Genomic DNA, 27,865 nt, shown 5'->3' on the forward strand with positions numbered 1-27,865 from the left:
CCCGGAAGTGACATCACCAAGTCCTTCCTGCATCAAGACCGGCAAGATGGCAGCGGACACGCAGGTTTGTGTGGCTGGTTTTTAACGGTACTCTATCCACTAATGTATTAAAGTGAGGTAGAAACCGAAACCGTGGTGTCGTCACTACCGCGTTACGAACACGTCGGTGTGTTTTGGCGTTTAACGGGGAACCGTAACAGCAGCTAGCTAGCAGGCTGTTAGCTCGGTGCTACGTAGCCTCAGTGTGGCTTCATCACGCCGAGCTGCTGCTGCTGCTGCACACGGTGGGAGCTCCGGCTTCAGGTGTAGAGTAGCGAGGGGCTAAACTCACTGTCATTTACTTCTGTTGGTCTGAATTCAACTAAATTAGGTAGACGAGCATCTTATGTGATGATGAGTTAAGCCACGCCCTCATTAGGTAGTGACTTGTAATCACTGTTACTGTTACTCAAGCTCTCTGGTGGTTCTTGAAGCAATCTCCACAATAAAACAAGTAAAAATGAATATGATGCTAAGGAAATACTTGGGCTGGGAGCCTCTCACTGTGCAGTTCATAATCTACTCTTATATACCTGGATAGTCAAATTCTCTGTATGTCCAACATACTTAGCAATAAACCTGATTCTGATACTTACCTTATTTTCTTTGAGCAGTAACTTTTTCCACCACTTAAGTGCAATAATTTTATCTTACTGCTCATTTCTGACATATACAGTCAGTCATGCACATTTGATCTTATACGCTTACTCTACATTTAGCTAGATTCAGATTCCAAAAGCTTTATTTATCCCGAGGAGAGAGATGCAGCGATCCAGTTATTTCTGATCCAATCCGATACCTGGGCTGAGCGCATCGGCCGATACCTGATACCTGATACCGATCCTACTGTTGAATGAAGGAACCGTATAACTTTCCATGTGAGTGAAGTCATCAGGCTTCACATAAACATTTAGCCTTGTTAAAAAGCTAACACATTAACACATAAATGTACTATAAACAAATATTAAAGTGTACATTAGCAGCAAAAATGAATAAATAACACTTCCATATAAAGTGCACTGCAAACATATTTTAAAATGTGATATAAAATAGAGCAGCTGCCTGAAACCCAACAAACAATGACTTAATGAACTCGCTGTATCTGATATTAATAAAAAAGAAATGACTGGATCAGCCTCATTCATCCAATATCCGATCTAATGAGTCAATATGGGAGCCGATATCCGATCCAGGGCTCGGATCGGAGCACCTCTACATGTAACTAGAGCTGTGGTGATTATTTTTGTCATCGCACAAATTACAACGAATAACAAATGCCGAGCGTTTCCCCCAGCCTGTAAAACGTAAGGACCAGCCGCTCCTCCTGTCCGATATGATCCAGATGTGAATATGTTGTGACCCTGAGCGCTGCCGATGTCGCTGCTGCCGCTCGCTTCACTGTCGTCTTTACACTAAACACGACTGTTGCTCCAGGTTTCAGACACACTGAAGAAGTTTGCTGCAAAAGTGACGACAGCCAGCGTGAAAGAGCGCAAGGAGATATTCGGGGAGCTGAGACGTTGTATTAAGGGCAAAGGTTTGTCTTATTTCATTTTCTACACTGTGGTTTTAAATCAGCTCTAATCAAAACTAATGCTTCTGTAAACTCTCTCTCTCTATTTTAGAGTTACCAGAACCTGCCATCAAAGGATTATGCAAGCTCTTCTGTCTCACTCCTCACAGATATCGGTAGGTTTATATATAAGGAGATATATTCAGCCACAATAAAAATCACTTTACCACAGTGAGTTGCTCCCAAAACAGGCTTAAGTTTGAATGTTTACGCTCAGTTGTCAGTTTATTACGCACACCGAGCTAAAACAAATGCAGCCCAATGCAACAGTCTTGCAATAAATCCTTCATTAACTTTACAATATTCATGTTGTTGAGACTTTTAGAGAGGTAATGATTTACTTTTCTTTATGGTTGATGTACTTTCTGGTGCTGCTTCATTCTATTTTGCATTAAACAAAGAGGTGTTCCTGTTATGTACGCTACCATCATTGTTATAAATGGGCAAATTCATAGAAAGACCTGTGGGTAAACAGCTCAACAGCGCCACAAACTGCAGCCTCATGGCATTTGAATCCACACCTCTATGAAACGGGTTCAACAAAAACTGAACATCGTGAGGGTAGGGTTTATGGCACAAACGCTTCCAGGTTAGAAAAGTGCTTCCCTACCCTTTTGTAGAGTTTGTCACGACACATAATGTTGGTTGTTGATAGCACAATAACATCTTATTTAATGTGATGCAGTGCAAATCTCTGCATGCTGTATATACTATATATAAATATGTAAATTAACACAGATGAAAGGTGCTGGAAAAGCTTGAAGATCCACCTTAAAATGCTTTCAAAGTGCTTGAATTTGACTTTAGAAAAAGTGTAAGAACCTCGTCCACATCCTTTGTGTTTACATGGTTGTGTGTCTGTGTGTGTGTGTGTGTCTCAGGGATGCTGCATCACGCAGAGAGATCCTCTCTGTTATCGCCCAGCTGGCTGACAGTCAGCCTGACGTCCTGGTGAGCAGCCTCCTCCACTGCCTGCTGAGCAGTGGAGTCATCAGCAAAAATGGAGAGCCCAGGTAATGCTCTGAACTTCATATTGCACTTTTTATCAGCTTTTTTTTAGTTTCACCCCTAACAAATTCCAAAATGTATAGATTTACAGAAGAAATGCAGCATCTTAGCACTGTCAGCTTTACACATATTTAAGTTTTACTGTGTTTGAGAAGCAGAGTAAGCAATAATTATACAGTGTAGTGTATGTAATTATCATGATGTGAGTGCAGTTAGCAGAAACACAATAAACTAAACATATATACTATGATCTCATCTCATCTTCAACCGCTTACTCGGGGTCGGGTCGTGGGGGCAGCAGCTCCAGCATGGGACCCCAAACTTCCCTTTCCTGGGCCACATTATCCAGCTCTAACTGGGGGATCCTGAGGCGTTCCCAGGCCAGTGTGGAGATCTAATCTCTCCACCTGGTCCTGGGTCTTCCCCGAGGCCTCCTCCCAGCTGGACGTGCCTGGAACACCTCCCTAGGGAGGCGCCCAGGGTTCATCCTTACTAGATGATCCTGAACCACCTCAACTGGCTCCTTTCAACGCAAAGGAGCAGCGGCTCTACTCCGAGTTCCTCACGGATGCTGAACTTCTCCCCCTCTCTCTAAGGGAGACTCCAACCACCCTCCTGAGGAAACACATTTCGACCGCTTGTTCCCCGCGACCTCGTTCTTTCGGTCATGAATATACTATGATACGGTTTGCAAATGAAAAAAAAGCGTGTCTAGAACCAATCTTTGGTCGCATGTTGCTCCGGTTGTCCTCTTCCTCCTCTTATGGCTGCCTTGTTATATTTGCAGCAAAAGCACAGGCTCTGCTGCCTTCATCAGCTTGTCTTGGACCTGCCTTTTAGTCCCCAGTGTGTTTTCTGCCCCAGAGAAAAAAGAAGGACCTATCTGGAAGAAATTGGTCAGTAAAACAGTTTCTGTCTTGTATGAATGTGGACTGTGATTCTGAAATATCTGCTTATACCAAGTCGTGCAGTTTTCACTGACACGTTACGTGTTGCTGTCTGAGTTGGTGACCTGCTGAACCGGGTAATGGAGTTGACAAACAGAATTTTCTTACCCTTGACCTTTGGACTGGTGTCGTCCTGTCTTTCAGGTGGAGGTTCAGAGCCTGCTTGTCTCTGAGGTGGTGGGTGGAGCCAAGACCACGGCTCAGAAATCGAGCCTGAAGAATCTCAGTCACCTCTGGAAGAATGTGAGTACGGGAAACAGTGGTGATAAAAAGAAACACGCTGATGTTGTTGGAGGGAGGATCTAACCTGATGCTCAGATTCAGTTGCCGTTTTGTTTCTGAACAAAACGTTGTTTTATCCACTAACCTCTTTCCTTTATCAATATACTTGACAGGGAACCCAAATGCTCCCATACATGGGATTTTAAATGGCACGGGGCGTTCAAGCTCCTCCGTTCCTCTGCTCGCCATGACCACCCTGCTCTTAACAAGTGTGTGTGGAATGAACATGCGCACAACTTTTTTTTTCATACATCAATCCGCGGATCACGTGTGTGCCGAGGCGAAGATATTGATCCGAACGGATCACGGATCAATGATGCTCACTGATCAATGCTAAAACTGATGAGAAGGCGACATGTTTTTTCTGCCGCACGCCAGTCGATTACAGAACCAGCTCTTTAAATTAACCAGTCCTTCAAATTACGTCCAGAATGACAACTTTTCATATGAAAGAGGAGGGGACATGTTTTATTACCCATCCCTCCTCTCCCCTTTATATTGAACCTGTTGGGATGGGGCTTCAGACCATTAGAGGTGTGATTTTGTACCTTACATATAAACTAAACTTGACCTGTTGAAAACACCTGGAATCAGTCATCCTAATCTGTGAGGGACCTGACGTTGTGTTGCCTTTAACAGAACCCCGGGCTGGTCGATCAATACATCAGCACACTGTTGAGTCTGGACCAGGGCCCCACTGCTCTGGCCATGCTGGGGGTGTGTTTAGACTTCTGCACCGCTCAGAAAGACAAAGCTCCAATAGAGAAGCACAAGGTGAGTTTTTCTTTAATTGGCTCTGCAGTTCTAGTATTAATGTTAGTATGGAGTACATGTCACATGAATGCAACATCTTACCTTGTGTCTACTGTTTTCAGAGTGCCCTGTTGGACCTGTACATGAAATCGGTCCTTATGAGCAAGACGAAACCACAACAGCACATTTTGGACAAAAGCGGCTCATTCCTGCGTCATGTGTCCCACTCTGAGTTCAAGGAGCTGCTCCTCCCTACCCTGCAGAAGACGATGCTCCGCAGTCCGGAGAATGCCATGCAGAGTGAGATGCTCTTACTTTCTGATGATTGTGTGACATATGCTCCTGCTTGATGCTCAGGCAGCTCTCACACAGTGGATTAACACATTGTCTGGTGTCTTTCCAGCCGTTTCCTGTCTGCTGTCGGCTGTGACTCTCGACCTCAGTCAGTATGCCATGGATATCGGAAAAGCCATCGCAAGTAAGGCCTTAGTGCTCAATTGAGTCTTGGTGAACATTTTTAAAATAATACACTCAGCTGTCACAATTCAATAACTCAATTTAGCATTAAAATTATGTGCGTTTAATTAATGGTGTGGTCTGTGTTTCAGGCCAGCTGAAAGCTAATAACGCCCAGTTGATGGAGGAGGCGGTCCAGGCCATGCAGAACCTGGCCCAGCAGTGCAGCGACCCCTCTGCCGTGCAGGACATCGTCACTCACCTCTTTAAGATCCTCGGAGGTGAACTAATTCATTGCCTGTTAGACTGAAACATTGTCTCAGCCGTGTTTGCTTTTGCTCACCTGAATCATAATTCTTGTGGCTGCAGGGTCCGAGGGAAAGCTCACAGTCGTTGCCCAAAAGATGAGTGTGTTGTCAGGTAAGAGGTCTTGGACACACTCAGATTTATTAGCTACCCATGAGATACAATCGCAGACATTTTGTAATCCTGAAAATGTTCATCTTGTTCTAGGGATTGCCAGCTGCAGCCATCATGCCGTGTCAGGAACCTCCAGCCAGACTCTCAGCTCTGCAGTCGCCGTGATGTTCATCCCTAATTTACAACAAGAAGGTATCGGTGTGGAAACACCCTGAGGTCACATGCGTTTATTCCTCATGCCTGGAAAGTCTTCAAGAGACCCCAGTGTACTAACTAGTCTTTGTTTTATTCAGTTCACGAGGCTACCTTGGTGCACGCAGTGTCTGTGCTCTCCCAGTGGAGCAGTCGCCTCACAGTGGAAGTTCCCACCGCTCTCCTGGATTGGTTGAAGAAAGCTTTCACCCTCAAGACCTCCACCTCTCTGGTTCGACACGCCTACCTTCAGGCCATGGTGGGAGCTTTCAAAGGTCAGTCACACGAGGGACGCTATGTGTCAAATATACAGATCCTTCTATTGAGCTCAATCCTTAATCCTGTCTTATCATTTCCCTGCTTTTTAGGCGACACTCTGACCCAAGCCTCAGACCTCGTGCCACTGCTTCTTAAAACAGTGGAGAAGGCTGCGGCACAAAACTCCCAGCATGCTCTTCTTGCAGAAGGCGTGGCAGCTTCTGTACTTTTGAGTCGACTGGCACTGCTGGAGACGCAGACCGGTGAGGCTTCTCAACGTTTAGTTTTCCTCCCTTATGGAGACTGTTGGAGCATACAAGGATGGGAAGTGATGAGTACCTTTTTTGTCTTTCTGTTTCTGCAGAGTCTAAATTCTCCAGCTTTTGGAATCTGATCTTAGATGAGAAGAAGCCACTGTTCACCACAGAAAAGTTCCTCTCCCAGGCCAGCGAGGAAAGTAAGGCAATTTTCCAACATGCCTTCCTAACTTAAATGCTCTTTAACATTTTTGAAGTATTAAGACATGAAATGATGGTCTGTTTGTGTCTTCTCCCCCGTCTTTAGCTCTGCTCACAGTGCTGCTTCTCTGTGAAAGGCTTCTCCTGGACCACATTCACAGGCTTAACACCAGCAAATCTCAGTGAGTCTGTCCCTCTGTAACATGTCGAGAACTTTTGACCTTTAAATGTCTTCGAGTGCTTATATACAACACAAACACCAGCCACACGTATTTGCCTGCATACTGTATTTTGTGTGTACCCAGGATTAAAGCATATCCACCATGGGGGGGGGGATCAGGGCCAACTTATTTTTATTTCCTCTACCTATTTTCTTTCTGTGAGGTTCTGCCCTAAATGCAGAGCATACATTAATTATTGATTTGTCTAATTTAACTTGTAGTGCTTTAATCATTGGTTTTCCTGCATGTAACTGCTCTGTAGGATGTATCATCATGCCACAGTTGCGGTTCTGCTGGCTCGGAGCTGGCGCGTGAGGAAGCGGGCTCAGCAGACAGTGAGAAAGCTGCTCTCCTCTCTGGGTGGATCCAGTCTCGCCCGTGGCCTTCTGGGGGAACTCCGCGTGGTCATCAACAAACACAAAGTACAGACCAGCTGTGGATCATTGAATCAGTTAACAGCTACATCTTGTTCTCAGTGCTGACTGTGTGATCTAAATTGTCAGGTCTTGCCCCAGGATGTCCTGGTGTCAGAGTCAAGAGTCAGGAGAGCTGACTGAGCTGGGTCGCAGCTACGTTCCGACTCGTGTCCTGCTGGAAGCACTGGCTATTATTTGCTCCTCTGCAAGCCAATGGAACGACCCCGCCGAAGCAGAGAATCTGGCCATGGAGATCCTCATAATCACTCATCATCCATCCATAGGTAGGAGGATGAGTTGCTCTTTGGAATGTGTCATCCACAGTCAGGTTATCCATACGTTGTCTGCTGTATTTTACATGTCATCCCCTCTGTGTGTATCTCTTCTCAGTTGGAGCTCGCAGCGGCCTCTGGTCTTCTCTGCTCCTCTCCATGAACATAAAAGCAGAAGAATTCATAGAAAAGAATCTGGAGGCTATTCTGCCACATCTACTGGAAGTCAACGCCGACAACCAGGTCTGAAAATTACACACGCTTCCTTATGCTACATGCACATGGAATTTATACACACATGGACATTTAAGTTCTCATTCCTGCGAGGAAACTTGATTGATTGAAGGATAGATCAAAAGTTAAGCAGTTTGTTATGATCTGTGCAGGATATCTGGAAGGATTTTGGTGTTTGACTTATGCTTGTGTAGCATACATGACACCAGGACCTTTAGTGATCATATTTTTCTCCTCAGGCGGTGAAAAATGCAGTCGGTGCCCTCTCAGGCCTCTCCCCCAACAAGCTGTTAACGCGGGTAATCACTCATGTCACCGAGGGGCTTTCCAGACCCGCTCTGCTTCACGTCACCAGGGAGGAGTATGCCATCATGAACACACCCGAGGGAGAACTGTATGACAACAGCATCATCCAGAGGTAACGCCCAGCTTCTCCTTCTCCACTGTGAACCTCTGAACTCAACAGCAGTCACCAGAACTTTCTGTTGGAATTTATTTGCTTGTGTCTCCCTTTTCTACGCTTTGTTAAAGTGCTCAGAAGGAAAGCACCAAGAAGGTCAACATTAAGAGAGAGAACAAGGCATACTCCTACAAGGAGCAGATCATTGAAATGGAGTTACAGGAGGTAAAGTGCATCATCTGTGTTTGTCTGCTGTCTGGGCCTTTAATGTCTGGACCACATTTTGATTTTCTATTTGATCTTACAGGAGTTTAATAAGAAAAAAGGCATCAAAGAGGAATTGCAACTAACCAGCAAACAGAAGGAAATGATTCAAGTCCAGCTTGAAAAGGAGTCCGCTATTCGCAAGAGACTTCAGGGGGTATGAAATCAAGTCACCAAAATAAATGAATGAATACTGGAGCGCCTCGTGTGTGATATTCTTCATTTCTCTGTGTTGATCTGTGGTGTACTTCTCGCTGTCACCAGCTGGATGTGGAGTTGCAGAGCGTGGTGGGTCTGCTGAAAGCCACTCTGAAAGAGAGACCACCTCAGATCACCAGGGAGCTGCCCCCTGTCCTTCAGGTCCTAATACCTCTGCTGCAGTCCCCTCTGGCTGCTCCATGCATCCAGCAGCTCTTCTTGGACATCGCAGTGTGCCTCATGCCCAAACACTTTCACTCTCTAGGTACACGGCCTGTCTTGGTGTTGTATTGTATGGATAGAAACCACCTCAGCAGCTCCACTCAGTGTCATTTTTTGTCCTTCTAGCCGTGCTTGTGGGACACGTGACTCTACGGTTGCTGAAGCCAGAGTGCGATCTGGATGAGGCCTGGGAACAGGAGGACCTGGACACAGCAGCCCAACGCACCGTACTGCTGCTGCACAACCACACTGTCCCAGCGAGAGATGCCAAGTCCGGTGGTGAGCACAGTCACGTCACAGGCACGGTTTCAAACAGCACATCTAGGGACACGCACACCTTTTCTGAATCGTGTCAGTTTCTTGCTAACATTGAAGTGTTTTATGTTGTTTGAATATGTTCAAATGTGAACAAAACTGAAACGATGAAACCACTATCCGGCTGTTAAGCCTGAGCTTACACTCAAATACAATTTACGGGTCCAAACGCTCAATGGTAGAACATTGGAACAATTACGATCACCTCTTTCGTCAGTTCCACTGCCTATTTCATCAATAAGAAAGATGTAAAATGACAGTTACGTTCACACTCAGATCTGTTAAAACAACGGGGAACACGGCACTGTGGCGTTGTAGAAATACAAGGCTTGGACAGACTTGGACCCTGAAATCATATTTTGAAAGGGTCTTTCGTCACGACTTAACAGTCGGATAGGCTTGTTCTATTATTCTATTGTCCTAATTCCCTATTTATTTACTATTAAAAATACGTAAAATGACAGATACTTTGTTTTTTTTAAATCTCAGATCTGTATAAACAACGAGGAACATGGTACTGTGTCGCTTGGACCGACTTGGACCTGGAAATTATATTTTGAAAGGGTGTTTCGTCACGACTTAACAGCCGGATAGGAACTCTGTAGGAAATGTCACTTTAATGTCCTATTGTCCTAATTCTCTATTTATTTACTACTTAAAACTATTGATGAAATATAAGAAAATGGTCTAATGTTCCAGAAGATATAAATCTAAAACGTCCAAATAAATCATCTAATGTTATACAGCATCTATCTGATGTTTGAATGGATTGATAATGAGGTGAGGGGAAGCAAAGATTAAAAGAAAAGATGACATGAGACTGAAAATGTTCTGACATGAGACATTTTTTTGCCATGCAAAGAAGAATACATATGCAAACACAATAGATAATAAATGTGACTGTGCTGGCGTCCTGACTGCGCTCTCTTTTGTCTTTGTCTTGTTGTTTTCTTCCGTAGACGTGGCTCCACTGTCTGCTCCTGCTTTCTCCGTCTGCTTCCCTCTCCTCAACGCCATGCTCAGGGAGTCTTCAGGCAGCCCAGAGGAGGCGGAGAGCATGATGACCAAAGCCCTGCAAGTCGTCATCGAACACTCCCAGCTTCGTGCCACCACAGAGAGCGATGACCTTACCATAGATGAGGTAGAGACACATCTCCATTGCATTTTTCTTGTGTGTGTGTGCAGTCATCCAGGAATGACTGAGCAACAAAGGACAAATTGTTGCCGTGCATCCCATTTGTCTCTTATTTATTAACGCTGCAGTCATCTATATAGCTGCATGTTGGGTTTGTGCACTTGGGTTTGTGTCTGTTCATAGCAAGTAAGCAGAGCCATCGATCTGTAAGAATAAATGGCATACCAAAGCCTTATGTGAAAGTACTACCATTAGTTTAGTAGATTTATGTCCTAACTGTTGTCTTTTCTCTTCTCAGAACGGCCCGGAGCTGCTTCCACGTGTCAGCATGCTTCTGCTACTGACGAGAATTATTTCCACAGCCACCCCGAGACTCCAGGTAAACACGACAATAGTTTAAACGCCTTTCAAATACATGACTGAATTGCGGTGATGTGAGACCCATCCGGCTCTGTGTTTCAGGTGTTAGCGGCTCAGTGCCTGACCGCGCTGTGTGCCAGTGCTGGAGGAGGAGAGGGCTGCACGGTGGCAGAGCAGCAGGAGATAGACGTCCTGCTCGACGCCCTCCTTTCACCCTGCTTCTCTGTCCGAGATGCTGCTCTCAGGGTGAGCTGCGGATCGGTTAATGTCATGAAGCTGGCCTTTCCCTCAGTAGAGTAAATGATCTCTTTCAGACAGAGGTCACCACATTTTTGATTTATGAACTAAAAACACGTTTTCTTTAATGCTCACAATATAAGGACAGTTTCTAGCTCAAGATGAAAGCACAAATATTAACATATTTAGTGACAGATGATATAGCTCATGTGTTTGCATATCCTTATTAACACCCAGTCTCTCTCTGGGCTCAGGGATTGTTGGAAATGGAGTTTGCCCTGCCCACAGACAGCACCGAGGCCAGCGGGCTGAGTTTGCTACGCAGGCTTTGGGTTGCCAAGTTTGATGTAGAGGAGGAGGGCCGAGCCCTGGCTGAAAGGTACGTAATATGTGATTTCTTGCTCCTGTCTCCTACCAGCGTCTACTACACCAACACTCATAATGTATCACAAGTGTATTCTTTATTTTTTCCAACAGCAGCAGGTTTCCAGATGACATTTTAAAGATCTTTTATCCTGTGAAGTTAGATTTTTGCACTGTGAAATAGTGGAAACAACTGATTTCTTGGCTTGTCCTTGCTCCTCAGACTCTGGGAGTCTCTGGATCTGGAGCTGGTCCCTGAGCTCTGCGCCCTGCTGATCGGAGACGTCACCCACCACGAGGAGGCTGTCCGTTCTGCCGCAGCTGAAGCTCTGTCGAGCGCTGTGTCCCAGTACACAGACCAGTCTGCTACAGTGTTGGGCCAGCTCACTGAGCTCTACCACAAGAAACTCTATGTGAGACCCTGCACCATGGCCCAACCACATTATAACTCTTAGAGCTCTGGCTATTGCTAGTGGATGAATTTGAGCTGAGGAACCAAAATATGATATTTTTGTATTTTTCATTTTTAAAGAGACCCCCTCCTGTGCTGGATGCTCTGGGCAGAGTCATCTCTGAAGCTCCCCCTGACCAATGGGAAGCCAGGTAAATCTCAAAGTTTGTTTACAAAAGATAAGATAACACAGGGTTTTAACCTTTTTATCTTAAATTGAAAATCAGTGTGTCCCAGTGTGACTCATGAATACACAATTTACAACCATGATATCTACATTAGCCTTCTATCAATCAGGGCACAAACATTTGGATTAGTTTCAACAGGAAGAGATAACAACTAGTATTGACAGAGGGAGGGTCAAAGCAACAGCTTTTGCAGCCGGCTCCCCACTTTTATCTTTGTAAATTTGAGCCTAACCCTCGGCCCAGATGGCTGCTTATTGGGTGCTTGTCTTGCTTTAGTGGTTATATGTCAGATATCAAAAAGGTGAAGCCATAACATTTTAAATCTCCCTTCTTGTGCACTGAGCCATTTCTCACTCCCATTTCTTTGTCAGGGGTGGCATTGCTCTGGCTCTGAACAAGCTGTCCCAGTACCTGAACGAATCTCAGGTCACCCCTCTCTTCCTCTTCTTTGTCCCTGACGCTCTGAACGACCGCCACACTGAGGTGCGGCGCTGCATGCTGGATGCCGCCCTTGCTGCTCTTAACACACACGGAAAGGTACTTCTCTCTCGGGCCGACGACGACTGTATTAACACACACATAAGTTAAGACATGGACTATATGTGCATGTATGTGTTGCACTGTACTTAATATACCTGCTTTATGTAACAGGACAACGTGAGCTCTCTGCTGCCGGTGTTTGAGGAGTTTCTTAAGGACGCCCCTCAGGACGCTAACTACGACTCTGTCCGTCAGAGCGTGGTTATTCTCATGGGCTCTTTGGCCAAACATCTGGATAAAAATGACCCCAAGGTCAAACCCATCGTTGCCAAGCTCATCACTGCACTCTCTACACCTTCACAGCAGGTAAGCACTTCACCCTGCTCCTCTGCCTAGCCTGTGTCGTTCAGCAGCATCCAAGAGTTTGAATTATTATGGTTTATTATTGATTTAAATACAGATCCCACTTTGCTGACAGTCCCGTCTCATGTTGTTTGTGTCATCCGTCATCAGGTTCAAGAGTCAGTGGCCAGCTGTTTACCTCCTTTAGTCCCTGCTATCAAGGAGGATGCTGCAGGGATTGTAAGGAACCTGCTACAGCTGCTGCTGGAGAGCGACAAGTACGCAGAGAGGAAGGGGGCAGCGTACGGACTGGCCGGTCTGGTCAAAGGTCTCGGGATCTTGGCGCTCAAACAGCAGGAAATCATGACCACGCTGACAGACGCCATCCAGGACAAGAAGAACTTCAGACGGAGGGAAGGTTAGTGAATTTTGTACAACTGAACTGTTTGGTTTTGTATTCATTTAGATGCAAGTTGATGCAGATGTTATGCACTCAAGATGCAATAAACCTGTTTGTCTCTGTCCAGGAGCGCTGTTTGCCTTTGAGATGCTTTGTAACATGTTGGGAAAGCTGTTTGAGCCATATGTGGTCCACGTGCTGCCACATCTCTTGCTCTGCTTCGGAGACGGAAACCAGTATGTCAGAGAGGTGAGCCGGCAGATCACATCCCAGAGCCTTCTTCTGCATTCTGCTCAAACACATCTCTTACCTTTCAGAAAAATATCTTCAGATTACTTACTTTAAATAATTTGAAGTATCCAGTGTTTCTATATGTCCGCGTTAAAACGTTGTAAGGCTGACGGGACACTTTATCATTTATGAATCACTTAGAAAATTAGGAATTTGTGTGTATAAATGTCTAAAGTTTACCCCCCTGCCTCCTCTTCCACCAGGCTGCAGATGACTGTGCCAAGGCTGTGATGAGGAACCTGAGCGCCCATGGCGTCAAGCTGGTCCTTCCCTCCCTGCTGGTGGCCCTAGAGGAGGAGTCCTGGAGAACTAAAGCAGGTTAGGAGCTTCTACATGCACAGGATGTCAGGCAATACTGGAATGTCTTGAGAGGACGGAAACCTTTTGGTGATCTCCATGTTTTTGACATTGGAAGTGTTATAAAGCAGAGGAAAATGATGTCACAACATTAACATACTACTGTACATTTACATATGCACTGTCCAGTCACACATTGAGCTTTGAAAGTCAGTTTTCTGGTCCTTTATTATTAATTCCATTGTGATTATAGTAGATTATAGTAGTTGTGTTTACTGGGTAATGATTCTTAACGTTTTATGGTCACATACCAATATGAGGTAAGTCACAATCAAATAGCTTGTTCACTCCAACAGCAGCTTCTTGGGAATCACCCCTCTCTTTCCTCCAGGCTCTGTGGAGTTGCTTGGTGCCATGGCTTTCTGTGCACCCAAGCAGCTGTCCTCCTGCCTGCCCAGCATCGTGCCCAAGCTCACCGAGGTGCTGACTGACTCCCATGTGAAGGTGCAGAAGGCCGGCCAGCAGGCCCTCCGCCAGATTGGCTCTGTCATCCGCAACCCTGAAATTCTGGGTGAGTCACTCAGAGTCACGGGGTAGAGCTGCCACATCAGAAGAGGCTTGTGACAACAATACATATAAAGATACATTGTCTAGAATTATTGTCCCAGAGGGGATTTAAAAAACATACTATTACTATTTATTTTTTATCATGTTGAAACTGTTTTTTGGGGGGGCTAATTATTGTCTAATGAACAGTTAACAATGGCACTGCCCCCTGAATGTAATTTGAGAGGTTTAGTTAAAGAATAGTTCACTCTGCAGGGAGATCTGTGCATATTTTAATACTGATGTCATTGTGCCTCTCTCAGCCATCACCCCCATCCTGCTGGACGCTCTCACCGATCCGTCCCGGAGGACCCAGACGTGCCTGCAGACGCTGCTGGACACCAAGTTTGTCCACTTTATTGACGCCCCTTCCCTGGCCCTCATCATGCCCATCGTTCAGAGAGCCTTCCAGGATCGCTCTACTGACACTCGCAAGATGGCCGCTCAGATCATTGGCAACATGTACTCTCTCACCGACCAGAAGGTACACAGCATTTCCTAAATATTACACTGAACTAAAAAGAAAATAAAATGTTTATTAGTCCTTCAAAGTAGTGCTGTCTGAAGACTTATATTTGGTTTGATGTGTGTCGTATATAGGATCTGTCACCCTACCTGCCCAGTGTCATTCCTGGACTGAAGGCCTCTCTGTTGGACCCAGTGCCTGAGGTGTGTTTAGTGATATAAATAGTACTACAGTGTATACATGTATTCTCTGTGTGTTTGACATTGGAGCTGTAACTGCACTTCTTCTCCTCTTCAGGTGCGTACTGTCTCAGCCAAAGCCCTGGGTGCCATGGTGAAGGGAATGGGCGAGTCCTGCTTTGATGACCTGCTGCCGTGGCTCATGGAGACACTGGCCTCGGAACAAAGCTCCGTAGATCGCTCTGGAGCTGCACAAGGTCCGTTCCTCCACACTCTGCCCCGTGTTGTTTCTGATTTTGCTCTTATTCACAAAATGACTCACTGTGTGACGTGTGTGTGTGTGTGTGTGTGTCTTAAGGTCTGGCTGAGGTGATGGCTGGACTGGGAGTAGAGAAGCTGGACAAGCTGATGCCAGATGTGGTACAGACCGCCAGCAAGATAGACATCGCCTCCCATGTCAGAGATGGCTACATCATGATGTTCATCTACCTGCCCCTCACCTTTGGAGACAGGTTTACTCCCTACGTTGGGCCCATCATCCCCTGCATTCTCAAGGTATTACCACGACCAGATGTTTTTTTTTCACATTTCACTGCTCCTACTGAGTTTAAAGACGATTATGAAATGGGAACTTCCTGGGAATATTCTCTCCCCTTTCTCACTCTATAGTTATAATTTTTAAAACAGAAAAAATGAAATAGATTTGACCAATGTTATTCTTTCCTGTGTTAGATTATGTTGTAATTCGTATCTAGTAGAAAAAGCATTCGTCTGATTCGGTATAGAAGTCCGCATATCCTAAAATGACAGGTTTTGCGCTCCACTTTCTTCATTTAATTTAAGATTATAAATTTATTTTGACACACAGCCGAGCTGAAAACTGCTGTTTTAAGTAACTGCTGCAGGTGAAAAGTTGATCCAGTGTTATTACAGCAATTTAAGGACCATATCTATGACTGTTGTGTGAAGCGTTAATGAGATTTGTGTAATATATCAGAACGCACACACAGACAAGCATACAAACGCTAAATACCAGGTTCCAACAGGTATGTTTCCTTGGATATGGGAAGAGATTTTAGAGAAGAAAACACTATAATCTCAATTCAGTGTATTCTTCAACCTTTGCTCTTACCGTGCGTGTCCCCCAGGCTCTGGCTGATGAGAATGAATATGTGAGAGACACGGCGCTGCGAGCCGGCCAGCGAATCATCAGCATGTATGCCGAGACAGCCATCGCTCTGCTGCTTCCTGAGCTGGAGCAGGGCCTGTTTGATGACCTGTGGAGAATCAGGTCCGACTTAAATACAGCATCACACATCATTGACTGAATAGATGTCGCTCTTATATTGACCAGTTGTGCGTCCATCTCATTGTTGGTTTGCAGGTTCAGCTCCGTGCAGCTGCTTGGAGATCTGTTGTTCCATATCTCTGGAGTGACAGGAAAGATGACCACGGAGACCGCTTGCGAGGATGACAACTTTGGAACAGCGGCTTCCAATAAAGTATGAATATATATTACTTTTACGGTGTTGGTCTGTTTATGAAAAGCATTTATACATTGATGTGTCAAGAGATGCCGCTGACCTTTGACCTTTCTCCGCCAGGCTATCATTGGAGCTCTTGGTGCTGAGCGGCGTAACCGTGTCCTCTCTGGCCTCTATATGGGCCGTTCAGACACTCAGCTGGTGGTTCGACAGGCATCCCTCCACGTGTGGAAGATCGTCGTCTCTAACACCCCCAGAACCCTTCGTGAGATCCTCCCGACCCTCTTCACTCTCCTGCTGGGCTTCTTGGCTTCCACCTGCCCTGACAAAAGAACGGTATTACTCTTTGGAGCTGTTTTTATGTTCCCAGGTTGTCGACCTGGTTGAAGCTGTGAAAGCACCTCCACAGCCTTTTACTGACGCTGTGTGTCTGCGTGGTTTTAGATCGCTGCTCGCACGCTCGGTGATCTGGTGAGGAAACTCGGAGAGAAGATTCTCCCTGAGATTATTCCCATCCTGGAGGAGGGACTACGCTCCGACAAGAGTGACGAGAGGCAGGGGGTCTGCATCGGCCTCAGTGAGATCATGAAGTCCACCAGCAAAGACGCGGTGAGTCACGCAGACGCTGTAACACAGTGAAAGGGAGAGGCACCACAAACACAGGGATAATTAGTTTATTTAACAACAAACAAGACTTCAGAGGTGCTCCCATCATTCAAAGCTACAATCCCAAAAACATGTAATTAAGGTTCATTTTTTTGGTTTCATAAATGTCTTTTAAAGAAGCTGATTGGTTTAAACCAAGGTCCTTAAGCCTGGTTCTCACCAGGATGGTATGTTCCCCCACCTTCAAATGTTTTTTCCCACTCCACTGATACACGCAATTGAGCCTGAGGGATTGTCTGGTGTGCTGATGAGAGCTGCTCATATACATCGTCTGTTACCAGGTCAATCAATAGCTGAATTAAATTGCAATAGCTGGGTTCAAGCAGGACAGTGTCTGCATATTTACAACAAAGTATGTAGAAACTTGGATGTGAATCCATCAACAACACTATATATATATATATATATCGCCAGCGTACAATTTCAGCAGACATAAAACATTATTAACCAAATGTGAATGTGTTTGTACTGTAGGTGCTCGTCTTCTCTGAGTCACTGCTCCCCACAGTGAGGAAGGCTCTCTGTGACCCTCTGGAGGAGGTTCGAGAGGCTGCGGCCAAAACCTTTGAGCAGCTTCACGCAACCATCGGGCACCAGGCACTCGATGACATCCTTCCCACCCTGCTCAAACAGCTGGTGAGGGAGCGAGGACGCAAACATAACACACACATGGCATTAAAACGTTTTCAGCCTGGCTGTTAATACTCTGAATGTCTTCTTTCAGGATGACGAGGAGACAGCTGAGTTTGCGTTGGACGGCCTGAAGCAAGTCATGGCGGTGAAGAGTCGTTCTGTGCTGCCTTACTTGGTGCCAAAGGTAAAGTGTCACTGTCAGTTTTTTTCAGTTTTGAGGCCTTATTATTGTGTCTGGATGTATCTGACTAAAGCGGTGTCCCCTTCGGTCGTACCAGCTGACTGCTCCTCCTGTCAACACCCGTGTGCTGGCCTTCCTGTCCGCTGTGGCTGGAGATGCTCTCACACGCCACTTAGGGGTCATCCTACCTGCCCTGCTCTCCTCCCTCAAAGGAAAGCTGGGAACAGAAGATGAAGCACAGGTACAGTAATATTGACATTCACAAGCTACGATAGCCACTGCAGCTGTTGTGTTCTCGCCTCATGACCAAAATCCCTGTGTTTTCTTTGCTTCAGGAGTTGTGCAGCTGTCAAACCGTGATCCTCTCAGTGGAGGATGAAGTGGGCCAGCGGATCATCATAGATGACCTGCTGGAGTCCACACGAGGCGCTGACCCCGGCCTCAGACAGGCTGCTGTCACCATCCTCAACGCCTACTTTGCCCGTACCCGCCTGGACTACAGCGCCCATACTCGCAACCTGCTGTCAGGCCTCATCCGCCTTCTCAATGACTCCAACCCAGATGTCCTGTCTCAGAGCTGGGACACCATCAACTCTATTACCAAGGTGTGTTTGCGTGCAAATAAAAGTGGGCTATATCAGCTCATTTGACTTCATAGCTGCATAGTTTCTGCACGTATTTTAACACTGTGACGAAAAGGTAAACGTGGCCTAAGTGTTGTTTGTTTTTCTTGAATAGAAACTTGATGCAAGCAGCCAGCTGGCTATGATTGACGACCTGCATCGTGACATTCGGTCAGCAGCTGCAGACGTTAAGGGTCAGCACCTGCCCGGTTTCTGTCTGCCCAAGAAGGTAAGAAGGCTCCTCCTGACAGTCATCACTGACAACTTCTCACCAGACAAGGATTTTGTGTTTTTAGCTTTTACACAATCCTCCGGTCTTAAGCGCCTGTGTTGTAAAATGACAGTAAGTTTACTGTTGACTCTGCAGTGGACAGATGTCTGCAACATCTCTTCTGCCACAGCAGTCAGTTGGCTATTTCAGATTTTTTGCTGAACAGGAATATTTAAGCCTGACAAGTTGTACTTTCCATGATCGTAATGAGGCGAAGAACTCCTCTCACAAAAATCAGACACATTTAATATTCAATTTATGTGGTTCCCATGAAGAAGCTATTTATCTTGTGTTGCGTGATGCTGTATCACAGATGTTCGCTCAAGCTGTTTGATTACCAGAACTAATTCACACCAGCTCGACAGTCAAAACTGAGAATTTCCAGATGCTGTGGTTTACGCCTGGTTAATAACACATTACCAACAATCACTGACAATTATAAAGCATAAACGTCCAACCTCACAACAAATATGAGGATGTGCTGCTGCTCTCTTTATAGCACTGATTATTTTAGATCATTGGTTTTTTTTATGTTGATTGGAAAAAAGAAGCATTGTGAAGGAGTCCCCTTGGACTCTGGGAACTTATGTCCTGACATGTTGTAGCTTTAGCAATTAAGCATTTAATAACAAAGGATTCATTGACAGCTTCATTGGTTTTAAAAATAATTGTTTGCCTAACTCATCATGTCATGTTATTTTCTCTGGCTGCCTTTGTTTCCACAGGGTGTGACCTGCATCCTGCCCGTCCTGAGGGAAGGTGTTCTCACCGGTAGCCCTGAGCAGAAAGAAGAGGCAGCGAAAGCATTAGGTGGCGTCATCAAACTAACCTCCCCTGAGGCGTTGCGGCCCTCTGTCATCAACATCACTGGACCGCTCATTCGCATCTTGGGAGACCGCTTTGCCTGGACAGTGAAGACCGCTCTGCTGGAGACTCTCACCCTGCTCTTGGCAAAGGTCTGTACCTGCATCTCCCCACAGTTGATCAAATGATCAGTCAAGAGGCTTGGTCACAATGTTTGGCTCTAACCTCCGGACTGTTTTTGTCCTCCAGGTGGGCATTGCCCTGAAGCCCTTCCTGCCTCAGCTGCAGACTACCTTCCTGAAGGCCCTGCAAGATTCGAGCCGAGCGGTGAGACTGAGGGCTGCTGAGGCTCTGGGACAACTGGTCTCCATCCACACCAAGGTGGACCCGCTCTTCACTGAGCAGCTCGCTGCCATCCGCAACGCTGAGGACTCAGGAGTCAGGTGAGCGCTCAAACAGCAGACCAACTGCTAAATTCCACCAGATGCGTATACGGTCTGTTCAAGGACCAGAGTCGATACGTTTTAATTATAGTCAGTGTTGGTGCTTCCACCGACTCCGGCTGCACTGCGTTTCCAACTCCGTCACATCTCTGGCAGTCCGAACCCCTCTAGAGCAGATACGCAGGGCTCCTATTTTTGCTGAAAGCCAGAGCACAACGCAGTAATAAAGCACAGAGCAGCCTCGTGCGGGTCAGAAAGTCGAGCACAAAAACAAAAAAGGGAGATCAGTCTTCACCCTTCTACTCCTCTGGATGGAAACAAACTGTTTTCATGGTACTGTTTATTGAAACTACATCCTTCTATCACGCGTTCATACTTGAATTCACAAGATCTCGTGGGTCCTTGTGACTCTAGCTTTCCGGCAGAGCTGCAACGCATCCGGTGGGTGTTGACGGATGGCGTAGCACGGAGCAGACGCGCAGAGCACCCGTTCTGTAATGAACCCACATCTGGTGAAATACTGATATCTGAGACTTTCATTGAATTGCCCTCTCGGCTCTTTCTCTAATCAAATAACTTTGAGGAACAGAATATTTTTAACGATAATATCAAAGACCCCAAGATAGACAACACAGATTCACACGTGATCATGTTTTGAGTTTGCGTTTGGGTGATTGTTGTTAATTTAGTCTTGACTAATAATTTGATTGGTACTTTTGATAAATCATGAAAATGTCGATTTTCATTTCGCTTGGAGATGAAACCAATCGGACCCGGATTTTAGAATAAGTGGTCTGAAGCAGTGGATATTTTGTTCTTAACTGTTTCATTTTTTACCGCTTTCCTTTCTCTTTTTCTGATGAGTGGTTGCAACCATGCACTATTCTGGTCCCAAGCCCAAAATGTTCCCAAAAGGGTCTTTAACAGAGGCCATTTATTGGGCGGTATAAATTCATGTAATAAATTTCAGTTATTTAAAAAAAGTAGAGTCACCAATACAAAGTTTGTCCACCAGAGAGCGCTCACTGAAGTTTAGGTTTCAGCTGTGAATTGTTCCACTCAAATTTCTTTAATAACCACATTAAAAATGTTTCTTTGTGGGGTTTTTTTAGCTTAAAAAAATACTATATTGTCATCAATATATCAGTGTTTATTATAAACTTTCAAATATCTTTTTTGGTATCTGCTTCAAAAATCAAATTTCAGCCAGCCTCTGTTCTCAACACTGCAAAAGCATAAACTTACAGAAGTCGATGAAGTCATATGGCCTGTCGAGGGTTCAGTGGTACGGCTCGTGCTGTTATTAGATATCAATTAGTAAAAGCTCGTCTCATGCTTGTGGTGTGCTCTCTACCCCGCTCACAGGGAGACTATGCTCCAAGCCTTAAGGTTTGTCATCCAGGGGGCCGGATCAAAGGTGGACCCAGCCATCCGCAAGAACATCACCACCACACTGTTGGGCATGCTGGGACACGATGAGGTATGAGAGGGGGAACAGATGCCTTTCAGCAGCAAGTAGAGCCGAGAAGATATTTGGCAATACGCCACTTTTTTCCACCCCAGGGCCCGTAATGGCTCCTTAATATGAATGCATTAAGTAATTACCAATTAAATAAAGTCTGAACGTATGAGCTCAAAAGATTTTAAGAGAGAGTTGCTCTGTGGTGTTGTTTCCTCTGTGATCACAGCAGAAAATAACGGAAGTCATGCAGAGAGGATGTGGTTTTCTAAAAAGGTGGTTTGAGCCTCTGTGTCATTTGTATAAATGACAAATTAACCTGTGTGCGTGTATGTGTCTGTGTGTGCGTGTCTGTCTGTGTGTGTGTGTCTGTGTGTGCATGTCTGTGCGTGTCTGTGTGTGTGTGTGTGTTGTGCGTGTCTGTCTGTGTGTGTGTGTGTGTCTGTGTGTGCATGTCTGTGCGTGTCTGTCTCTGTGTGTGTGTGTCTGTGTGTGCATGTCTGTGCGTGTCTGTGTGTGTGTGTGTTGTGCGTGTCTATGTCTGTGTTTGCGTGTATGTGTGTTTGTGTCTGTCTGTGTGCGTGTCTGTGTCTGTGTATGCGTGTATGTGTCTGTGTGTGCGTGTATGTGTGTGTGTGTGTGTGTGTGTGTGTGTATGTGTATGTGTCTGTGTGTGCGTGTATGTGTGTGTGTGTGTGTGTGTGTGTGTGTGTGTGTGTGTGTGTGCGTGTGTCTCTCAGGATGCGACTCGTATGGCTTCAGCCGGCTGTGTTGGTGAGATGTGTGCCTTCCTGTCAGAGGAGGAGCTGAAGAGTGTGTTACTTCAGCACATCTTAGGTTGGTGTTTAAGTCATTGTCACGTCACGCATCACATTACGTGTATAATGTTGGGCTCTCTGTTTTAATATGCACATAATTGCTGTTTATTACAACATTTGACTCAGAGTAAAAACCAAAATAATAACAGTGACTTAGTAAATGTGTGTTTTGTCTTAGTTTGAGCACAACTAGTATTGTAGTAGTATTAATGTCCATTAAAGTCTGACTTAGTGTTTCAGAACAGTGAAAGCATGAGCTGACGGATGTTCTTTGTCCCCCCTGTAGCGGATGTGTCTGGTGTTGACTGGATGGTGCGTCATGGTCGTAGCCTGGCCATGGCCATCGCTGTTAAGTCGGCTCCTGAGAAGCTGTGTGGGAAGGACTACTGTGATACTGTGACAGAGACCGTTTTAGCCAACGCCACCGCTGACAGGGTGAGGAGAACGTTTGTGTGGCACTCTGTTCTTTAACAATATATTCATTTCTCTCTAGTACTGATTCACATGGCTGCAATGAATATTCTTTATATGTCACCTTTAGGGCGCACTCACACTGTCCGCCCGTACCGTGCCCTGTGCTTTAGGGTAGCCCACCTCTCCAGTCCGTGGACAGCCAGCTGGCCGCAGCTAGGCGTGGAGCGGTTGCACTCTCACTGGTCAAATGAACTAGGCTTTACCCGTAAAACCTGTTTGGGCACGGTACGGAAGGACAGTGTGAGTGCCCCCTCAAAGAGGTGGTTTGATATTTTTGGGATCTTATTGGCAAGTGGAGGTTTTATTAGGTTCCACAGGCTCCAGGAAGTGACTTTCCTGACATCACACAGAATTGTCATCTGGTTACACTCTGTTTCCATCTTCAGTCTGACGTTGCCTGCACTCTAACTGATTGCCAAAGGGGATGTGTTCGATTCCATTTTCCCCTAACCAATCACAAGAGACTTCTGGTCCAGTCTAACCTCCAGTTTAGCTCTACGCTGACTTAAACAGGGATAAAATGATTCAATCATGTGACTCTTCTAGACTTTCTTGGTTGTGATTGGCCAGTGAGTGCTGTCTATGTAAAACCACAGCTTGACAACGGCGTTCATCACCCGTGTTCTCGATTGGCTCGATTGTGTTTTCATTAGAGAAACCACAGTTTTATGTCACAATGCCAGGCAAATAAGTCAACTCTGGACCCTGTTTCCCGGACTCCCGAAGTCACACCAGCTAAAAAAATGCATAATAAGGAAGAAAAAAACATATAAGTCGCACTGGACTATAAGTCGCACTGGACTATAAGTCGCGTTATTGGGAGAAGTGTATTTTATAAAATCAGGGACCAAGAACCGACATTTCATCAAAGGAGAAAGTCAATTATATTAAATCGCCTTAGCAACCATCTGAGTGTGGAGACGTAACTGCACCTTTAAGAAGCCTCTGCCTGCAGCACCTTGTTCGAGCACCCATTTGTGAACTTGTTCCTCTGCTGTGATCATCGAGCTTTTAGCCCGCGATTAGCTTTTTTTAGTTTTCCTCACTGCAGTTTGGGTATCCTTCGCTTTTCTTAATTAGTGTAGGTTACAGTCTGTTATCCACTACTGTTGTCTTATATTGTAGGTCCATTCCTGTTCCCTCCGTGTGCATCAATACATATTGTTGTTCTTCCAGATTCCCATCGCCACCAGTGGGATCAGAGCCATGGGGTTCCTGATGAGGCATCATCTCAGAACAGAGGGAGGCAGTAGCGTTTCCCAGCGCATCATCACACAGTTTGTCAAGGTAAAGCAGGAGCTGTTTCCTTCATCTAATATTTACAATCCCTTTCTTCCCTTTGCTGTGCCAGTAAGTAAGTTCTTCACCCTATTGGCTACTGCTTTGTGTAAATGATATGTGGTTGGAAAATATTTAGGCCTGGTCCGGGGAAGACCCAGGACCAGGTGGAGAGATTAGATCTCCACACTGGCCTGGGAACGCCTCAGGATCCCCCAGTTAGAGCTGGTTAATGTGGCCTGCACGGAGCAACATTAGCATTCATTTGAAGTTGTGTTTCTGGTCAAGTCTAATATCCACTCTCCTTTAAGCTGAGTACACACGCCGCATCTATTGTCTATCCGTCCTGGGAGAGGGATCCCTCCTCTGTCGCTCTTCCTGAGGTTTCTTCCATTTTTCTCCTTGTCCGATTTGAGAATCTAAGGACTGGGAAAGGGAAGTTTGGGGGTCCCCTGCTAAAGCTGCTGCCCCCACGACCCGACCCCGGATAAGACGCTGAAGATGAGATGAGATGTGCTAACGATGTGAAATGTGTATTAGTGACAAAGATAGTAATCACCGCCCCGACTCCACAGCCCCAAAATGTTACTGTTTTTGTTTGCCTTTCTGCTCTCATTAGTGTCATTTTTCAGAAGCAGGCAGCTTGGTTTAGTGAAAGGGTTCTGACTAACTAGCGTGGGAACATACAGTAGGGGATAATTTACCAGCAAAAGAGACAGATATGGGGCGCCCTGGGTTCGATTCCTACCTGTGGCCCTTTGCCGCAGGTCGCCCCCCTCTCTCTCACTCCTGTTTCCTGTCATTCTTCAAGCTGTCCTCAAATAAAAGCATAAAAAGGACAAAAACTAAAGCAAAAAAGAGAGAGAGAGAAAGACAGATATTTCCATCAGGAGCTGATTGTGACAAAAACGTAGAAAAGTTTTATTTTTATTGCCCAATCACACAAAAAAAGCTTCAGGGGCATCACAGCCTGCACAGCATACAGTACTGTCCTTAGATTCTCAAATCGGACAAGGAGAAAAATGGAAGAAACCTCAGGAAGAGCGACAGAGGAGGGATCCCTCTCCCAGGACGGATAGACAATAGATGCGGCGTGTGTACTCAGCTTAAAGGAGAGTGGATATTAGACTTGACCAGAAACACAACTTCAAATGAATGCTAATGTTGCTCCGTGCTGGCTGGATGTGAGATAACCATCTGTTTGCTCACACGGTCGCAGCATAAACTTAATAGGCTTAATGTTGTTTACAGCTTGTTCTGCTGACCCCAAGTGGCCTCCAGACATCAACTACTGCTGCTTTCAAAATGTTTTGTTTCATTTACGCCTAATGGTATTAAGGACAGGGGAGTGTTTCAGGTCATATGCTGAGTAAACACTCACCGGCCACTTTATTAGGTACACCTGTGGAACTGCTCATTAACACAAAGTTCTAATCAGCCAATCACAAGGCAGCAACCACATGCGTTTAGGCATGTAGACATGGTGAAGAGGACGTGCTGCAGCTCAAAGCGAGCATCAGAACGGGGAAGAAAGGGGATTGAAGTGACTTTGAACCAGGCGTGGTTGTTGGTGCCAGACGGGCTGGTCTGAGTGTTTCAGGAACTGCTGATCTACTGGGGTTTGAACGCACAACCATCTCTAGGGTTTACAGAGAATGGTCCCAAAAAGAGGAAATACCAAGTGAGGCAGTTCTGTGGGCGCAAATGTTGATGCCAGAGGTCAGAGGGAAACGGGCAGACTGGTTGGAGCTGATAGAAAGGCAACAGTAACTCAAATAACCACTGGTGACAAACAGAGGAATGCAGGAGAGCATCTGTGAACACACACCACCACCAACTTTCTAGCAGAGAGGGAACAGCAGCAGAAGACCACACTGACACTTTATTAAGCACCAGGTGTGCCTAATAAAGTGGCCGGTGAGTGTAGAATACATTCATGGATGGATTTCCCAATCCAGCTGCCAAAGCATTCAGTTATACAATTAAATGTCATAATAAAAGTCTGATATCAGAACGATAGATATCCGATACCAAGCACCTGTAAATGAAGACACATGGTCATGACGTAGTGTGTTCGGGGAGATGAATGGAGTCCTGAGCACCTGCTACAACGGTGTATAGTAGATGGAGTATTTTGTGTTGAGACGTCTGTTGTCTGTGTGACCACGCAGTGTCTTCAGAACCAGTCCAGTGACATAAGACTGGTGTCGGAGCGGGTGCTGTGGTGGGTGTTCAAAGATCCCGCCACACCCTCCATGGAAGCCAACCTCATCAAGCCCCTGCTGAAGACTCTGCTGGACAACACCAAGGACAAGAACACCAGCGTGAGAGCTCAGAGCGACCACACCATCGTCAACCTGCTACGACTCCGACAGGGAGAGGAAACCATGCAGGTCAGACTACACACACGCTCTCTGCTGTCATTCACAGATTTACAACCAGGGTCCTCAATGAACTTCTTTACCAGTCAGTCAGAATTTCCACTAGCCAAAGTTCTTCTTGTGAAAATAAGAGAAATTGTGGATGCCACTGAATGCATTTGATCATTTTATTAACATTGTTGGTATGAAAAACACAAAACATACAACACGATATACACACAAAGTGCAAACACTTCATTACAAGCTTGAGATCTATCTACGCTGTACGTACAAGTTCCTTAGGCTCTCCTGATGACTTCAGGCACTCTCACGGTCCTTTGCTGCCTCGACTTTAAAGTTACTAGTTCCCACCACGAAATGGTTCATTTTGTGTTTTTCTATCGCGCACATGTGGCAATCCTGACAAAACATAACGACATTTTTTTGATCAAACACATTCCGTTCTCGAGCCGTCAGCCATTTGGCGTTAAATTTTCTTTTCTTCGTTTCTGTGACGATATCCTCGTCCCCTGCCTCTTTCCTCTTCTCGCCCCCAGAAAGTATGTCCCAACGAGCGCCGCGTTTAATCTGAACTTTTGACTTTACTAACGTTAGCTAACTCCCTCCTCTTTAAGTCTATTTTCCTGCTTCGGCTCTGTTCGTTTTTCTTCCTTGTGTTTTCTGTTGGACGCTCCGTTCGTTTCCATGGTTTCTCACACTGGTTTCAATGGGCGTATGAAACGTCATCACGTAGCATTACGGCACAGCGTTCATGGGAAATGTAGGAAGTGCTGCCACAGGGATAAATGACCGAGAACAGAGGCTTGTATCATGCATGTTATGCCTCATACTTTATATCACCGGCCAAACTGGCTAGTAAATTATTATTAACACTCGCCAAAATGAATTTTAACCTGCATTTGTCGTGAACCGTGTTTAGAACAGATATAATTGTTCATTTTGTCTCTTTCTTCAATTCAGAGTATTACTGTCATCCTGGACTCTGCCAGTAACGACCTGCTGTCCGAGTGCCACCGCCGGTCCTTGAAGAAAATCGCCAGCTCGCCAGACTCCAATGAAGAGATAGACGACACCATCCTAACGTGATGGAGCAGGACTGATGAAACGATCTCTACAGAGCCCCACTGTACAACCACACACACGCCCATGTTGCCTTTCATGGACCGAGGCTGAGATTGGCAGTGTTTTCCCACATAATCCCCAACAAACACCTTTTTTCCCCCCTTCTTTTCTCTTGGCGTCATTGTTTTAGCGGCCTTTTGATCGGCCCAGTTTATAACTTTTTTTTAATTTTATCTCACAATGTGCAGGTTATTCTCCTGCACTGAACCACATTAGGAAGACGCAATGCCAATTCCATCAAGTTTTGATGTCTTGATGTTTTGCTACTTATTTTACCAAAATGAATTCAAGAATTTAGAAACCAGTGTAAGGAAAAATACACCCCCGTCTTTAACTTTTATTTGGATTTTGTGTGTGAGAGTTGTTTGGGGGGAGAGCAACCTCTTATAAGAATAACAATCATTCTTATGTCAGTGATAAGGTTGTAAAAAGGCAATACAAAATAAAAAAAGATCTTGATTTCATAATGTAGTGTGTGAAATATTGGAACACGGTTTTCTTCAGG

General features: G+C 45.5%; 1 protein-coding gene across 1 annotated transcript; it reads left to right on the forward strand.

The window, feature by feature from the left end:
* The first annotated feature begins 38 nt into the window (after positions 1–38).
* Positions 39–27,814, forward strand: gcn1 (GCN1 activator of EIF2AK4). The gene is given in 58 exon segments (XM_083912126.1): positions 39–64; positions 1,474–1,576; positions 1,665–1,728; positions 2,494–2,625; positions 3,408–3,516; positions 3,712–3,810; positions 4,489–4,623; positions 4,725–4,902; positions 5,006–5,080; positions 5,211–5,339; positions 5,428–5,478; positions 5,572–5,670; positions 5,772–5,945; positions 6,039–6,191; positions 6,293–6,385; positions 6,493–6,568; positions 6,870–7,029; positions 7,111–7,137; positions 7,139–7,307; positions 7,414–7,538; positions 7,769–7,947; positions 8,061–8,154; positions 8,237–8,350; positions 8,458–8,656; positions 8,740–8,892; positions 9,888–10,069; positions 10,362–10,442; positions 10,526–10,669; positions 10,915–11,039; positions 11,247–11,436; positions 11,556–11,626; positions 12,034–12,199; positions 12,314–12,508; positions 12,656–12,902; positions 13,012–13,133; positions 13,379–13,493; positions 13,864–14,043; positions 14,342–14,562; positions 14,679–14,747; positions 14,842–14,980; positions 15,082–15,278; positions 15,872–16,014; positions 16,108–16,225; positions 16,328–16,543; positions 16,652–16,816; positions 17,348–17,509; positions 17,598–17,690; positions 17,785–17,928; positions 18,023–18,292; positions 18,426–18,539; positions 19,307–19,537; positions 19,635–19,828; positions 21,194–21,308; positions 22,028–22,124; positions 22,392–22,540; positions 23,756–23,866; positions 26,029–26,250; positions 27,199–27,814. Coding segments are annotated over 58 exon segments (8,022 nt in total). The 5' UTR covers positions 39–46; the 3' UTR covers positions 27,325–27,814.
* Positions 27,815–27,865: the final 51 nt, after the last annotated feature.

The sequence above is a fragment of the Echiichthys vipera genome, assembly GCF_963691815.1.
Source record: "Echiichthys vipera genome assembly, chromosome: 4".
Lineage (NCBI taxonomy): Eukaryota > Metazoa > Chordata > Actinopteri > Perciformes > Trachinidae > Echiichthys > Echiichthys vipera.